At 44.4% G+C, this 5,021-nt stretch overlaps 1 protein-coding gene across 1 annotated transcript in view; it reads left to right on the plus strand.

The window, feature by feature from the left end:
* The window catches only part of ppp1r14c (protein phosphatase 1, regulatory (inhibitor) subunit 14C), a 20,968-nt gene extending 20,485 nt beyond the window's left edge, over nt 1–483 (plus strand). The window contains exon 4 of the mRNA XM_012832043.3: nt 333–483. Coding sequence (XP_012687497.1) covers nt 333–407 — 75 coding nt within the window. The 3' untranslated portion in view covers nt 408–483. The remainder of the gene's footprint in view (nt 1–332) is intronic.
* Nucleotides 484–5,021: the final 4,538 nt, after the last annotated feature.

The raw sequence follows: 5,021 nt of genomic DNA on the forward strand, positions 1-5,021 counted from the left end.
TTCAATTTAAGATTGAAAAACAAATGCCAGGAAAAGTGCAGGGTCAGCTCTGACTGAAACAAACCCTGGGTGTTTGAAGTGTTTCGCCACAATCAGTTTTTATTCTTTTGTTTTGATGTCGGAACACTTTTTATTTCCGCCATAGTGATGATTGTGATGTAATAGTGTCATAAAGTGTGCGTGTTAATGATGTCATAACAGTATACCTACTAAGAAAGGCTTCTGGAACACATGGGGGCCAGATCAAATCCAAGAGTCAGCTCTATCTGGGTTGATGATGATTAATGATGTTGGTGAAAAGGGGTTGCTGATGCTGCTTTTGTTTTCTGCAGGATTTTGTCCGGGATCTACTGGGCCGGATCAGAGGCATGCGGAAACTAAGTGCCCCTACGAAAAAAAGTCTTTAATGGCCAACCTCCACACACTGATACACACTGCACTCACTTTCTCTCTCTCTCTCTCTCTCTCTCTCTCTCTCTCTCTCTCTCTCTTTCTCTCTCTCTCTCTCTCTCTCTCTCTCTTTTTCTCTCTCTTTCTCTCACACACACACATATACACACACACACTGGGCACAAGGACACGTACCATTGGACATGTCCCTCTAATCCAGCACTCAGATGGGTCCCAATGCCCCATTATCCAACGAGTAGTCAGGACTCAATGTACCATAATCCAATAGGTACTGTAGTTTAGCAGATCCAGTATACCAGAAACTCAGCTATTTGCCTTGTAGGCTTCTGTGAGGACTCCATTTCCCAGAATTCAATATGCCTCATAGATTCAGCATCTAAAAGCACGCAACACAACCGACTTCAACAGGAATCCAACACTTAACCAAGACAGAGTCCCAGACCTACACTCCAAGCCAGGGCTCTGCTTATTCACCTTGTCCAGTGGACTTCAAGACATAGTTTCACGTTTTTTTTTAGAATTTGTTCTTACTCTTGGATCTAAATAACATAGCTACTATTTATGTACAGTTAGTTTGAAAAGCTCTGGCTGTGATCTCTTAACTGTATGCATTGCATATGTTTTGTTTTTCAGTGATTACATTTTTTTTAATCATTTGTTTTTCTACTCCTCTTGCAATCGTTCAATCTCCAGTCCACCAGTAGTGTACTCCCCTGTAACTGATGGTGCGGGTGTGTAGCTACACTCTTTCATTTACCTTTCTATTACACTCTTTTGCCGACGGGAGGAAGAGGACACTCACTTTGTTTCCCACATGCTCGGGGGGTGCATCTCTGAGCTGGGGCCGAGTTGTGTGAACAGCAGGTCGTTTCCTGTACATGCCCCTCCATTAGCAGCCAATCAGGGCTTTCACAACTAGGTGATGGGCAGGTGAACAACCAATCAATCCATGCGATTAGCCATGACCCCACTCTGGTGCACCCACACCTATGGATTCCTCTCAGGATTAAAGACTGCCTAGTATTGCTAAGCATGTATCTGATCTACATACACCTCAACTCACACTGGAGAGAGGGGGTTAAGTCAAGTCAGCCCAGCCAGTGCTACACCCCCTGGAGAACTGATGTGCGGGATGAGCTCTTTCTTTCAGCAAGGCATGATGGGAGCTGTAGTCCTAAAGCCTGTGATGGAAGGGACTATGGCTTCTTCATGAGGAGCTTCAATGTCATCATTTAGCCATTGGTCTTATACCGCTTCGTCACTTAAACCAACCAAGGCTTCATCCTGCTGACATAAAGGGAAACATATCAGCATGTTAGGCTACTGCTTTTCCTGTATTCATTGAGTGATTACAAGCACAAGGTTTACTCAGATAGGAGCTAACATGGGAGGAGGACTGGCTCAGGTCTGGCCCAGCTCTGGCCCAGAATAGGCAGATACAGGTCAGACCCTTTCCACATCAGCTACTATTGGGGGTTCTCTCTCTGTCTGTGTTCTACTTCCTGTTGTATCTCTCACCTGTATGACACTGAAGTTTAATTAAAGGTCGGAGGTGTTTCACTTGTCTGGTCATAACGAATGTCCCGTAGCTAAAGACACACGTAGCGTAGCCTTTGAACGTCTTTGCCTGATGCTGCTGTCAGTTCTAACGTGTTGTGTCAGTCAGGACTGTTCTTGCCTCCTATTGGACTGAGTGAGTAATGGGTGGAGATGGTACTTGTTCCTTCAACTATTACATTTCACCTCTACTATATCAACTAGATATACTATATCAGGAAGCTGCCAAAGAAGACAAAATGACAGCTTTATTTTCTGTAGTATCAATGGTACAAGCCAAAATATCATAAGATATATAGGCTTGCTATCAGTCATGTAGTTAAAAAAAAACACTATACCATATTACCATCAAGTCATCAAGGTTCAGTCCTAGCGAATTTGTGTTGGACAAGATGTGATGCAATCAATTTAAGGAAACCAGGATTTCTATAAAAAATGGTGCTGTTTTAGAACTTTTTTGTTCTTTTTTAGTCTTTTTTAGGTTTCACAGATTTAAGAGTGGGTGATATTTGTTGTGAGATTAGAGTGTCGCCTGGCTGTCATCTTGCGAACCGTTGGGTCAGTGTTTGATCTGTGCCTTGAGTGTCATCAGGTTATTAAACCTGCAGCCAATCTAAGGTCAGTTTCTCAAATGCGTCGTCGAGCAGCTACCATCGCTATACGACAGAGAGACTATCATTTTGCATAATCTCTCTCTTTGTCTCCATGGTGGTTGCTCAGCTAGGCTTTCTGGAAACGCAACCCTACATGGTGGTGGTCAAGTGGTTAGCACTGCAGCTCGTGAGGTCTGTAGAGGTTGTAGTTTGAATCCAGGTCAAGGCACCTGAACACCCAGTCAAGACATAGCTGTCCTTCCCCCACCCAATGGGGATCTGGAGCAAAACCAGTACCTGGAGAAAAGACTGAGTTAACGTTGATGATGCACTTAACCAGTGTAACAGCCTAGTGACTTTCCAACTTTTTCAAAATTCCAACTCACACATAAAGGCTAAAATATTGGAATTCACTGTTAAAAAATGAGTAACTGGACTGATACTTATAATAGTTGTGGCATTGTGGTTGCTGTGTTTGAAGTAGTGAAAGACCCAACAACAAGCTTAAAGGCCACAGAAGTGGAGATAAGCGGAACAACAAGTGACTGAGTCAGTGTCTTCATGAAAGAGGTTTAGCACCTTCGCTGTCAACGGACATGCTGGTCCCAAGACTAGTGGCCATGGCCTAAAGCCTTGTGGTTAGAACAAACCCCACGCACAAGAACCAAACCTTGCGGACCGACTGTCTTATCTTAGTCTCCCTCCTGAATTTCAGAAACATTGGCTACCCACATCCACAACTTTCAGTCATGTAGCAACTGGGTTACTCACAGACACAAAATGGAGGGTGCACGGCTTCTTCCCGCTGGGTCAGCTTGACCAGGTGCCTGTCTTGGAGGAGGAGGGTGTGTCTGTTTCGGTGTGTCACGCTGGCCCAGGCAGTGGTCTGAATCTTGCCCCTGGAGTGAGAACTGTTTTCGCTGTAGCACCTGTTCGTTCTGATGGAGTTGTGTGTGTCCAGGTGTTTTAGGCCTCATTAGGCCAACCAGGAGATAAGCTGGTGTTTGTTTGTTTTGGTTGTTTTTTCTTCGTAATTTTGTTTTGAATTCTGAAGGGGAAACGGGAAGAGTTCTTTGAGTGTTTAGTCAATACAGCTTTACTTTTGCATGTTTTACAAAGGCATGATGTAAACAAAATGATAGTTTGGCCCATTTATTTAAAGGAGCAAAAAAAATATTTGTTTTTATACCTTATCAGTATTTAAAAAGATAATGAGACACAATGTTAGGGGTTTTTATTATGTACATTTTTGAGAGTTCTGATTTCAAATGTTACTGTATGTGTGGTCTTTTGTGTTGATTTGCTCATAATAAAAGGACAATGACAACAGATGATCTCTCTGTCTGTCTGTGCTTGCATGAGAATGGCACCATTTTCTTAATACGGTATGATGTAATTTGTGTTGCACATGAGTGCAACTTCTGTCTTCACAGCTGGCTGTGTGTGTGTGTGTGTGTGTGTGTGTGTGTGGTGGTTACACAACACTAAGGACCATAGACATTGTCACACAACCCATGCATTATATTCCATTATTTCTTTCTTATCTCTTTGACCATGATTTGGATAAACTGCAGTATAAACGTATGCCGCTAGCCCTATAAAATGTCAGTCCTACCCGCAAAGAGAAAGCTAGAGCTTATAGTTTCATTGTTATTGTTTCGTAAGATAGTCAGACATTTCCATGGACTCCGCCGGCAAAATGTAGTGGGTTTAAATAGCGTTATCTCGCTGCGGGCGTCAGGAATTCTGGCCAGAAATCGCTGCACTGCAGCTTTAAATTCCCTGACCCAGATTCCTCCGCGGCGTGCACACAAACTGAATAATTGTGACTACAAGGTGAATGTGAGGAGAATGGCTAATGACGGGAACGTGGCCGACTGCCCTGCCTCCGGGTGCGCGCCCAGGATCGACGTGGTGACCGAGCAGTACACAGCTGCACAGCGCGCACCAGTCGGAACCAACGCGTCCGTGCGCAGCAAGCCCCCTGTCAGTCATGTCTCATCGGGAACCATTGACAACTGGATGGGTGATTCTTCGAGGTGTGCGCAGATACAACACAGCAAAGGGATGCCCGAGTGAACGTCTACAGTATCAGTGTACAGTATCCAACGTGTACAGTATGTGTGTCTCACACGGGTAGTTAGATGAGAGGTGCTCTCAGAAATCATCCTTATCAATACAACATTCCCCACCCCCATACAGTTTGCTTTGAAGTCTTTCAGTATTGACCCACTCTTCTTCTTCCTCCCCCTCCTCTTCCTCTTTGTTTTCTCCCTCCTGTCTACCGTTTCTGCCCCATTTGTTTGCCCTGTTGGCTCTCTTTTATCACCCCCTTGCTGTGACTAGTTGCCTTCTTTTTTGCCCTCCTCCATTCCACTCCGCTGTCTCCCTTCATCACATTTTGCGATCTCTCTGTAATTCTTCCACTCTACATCTCCTCCTCTCTCCTCCCTTTCATCT

Source organism: Clupea harengus, chromosome 15, assembly GCF_900700415.2.
Source record: "Clupea harengus chromosome 15, Ch_v2.0.2, whole genome shotgun sequence".
Classification (NCBI taxonomy): domain Eukaryota; kingdom Metazoa; phylum Chordata; class Actinopteri; order Clupeiformes; family Clupeidae; genus Clupea; species Clupea harengus.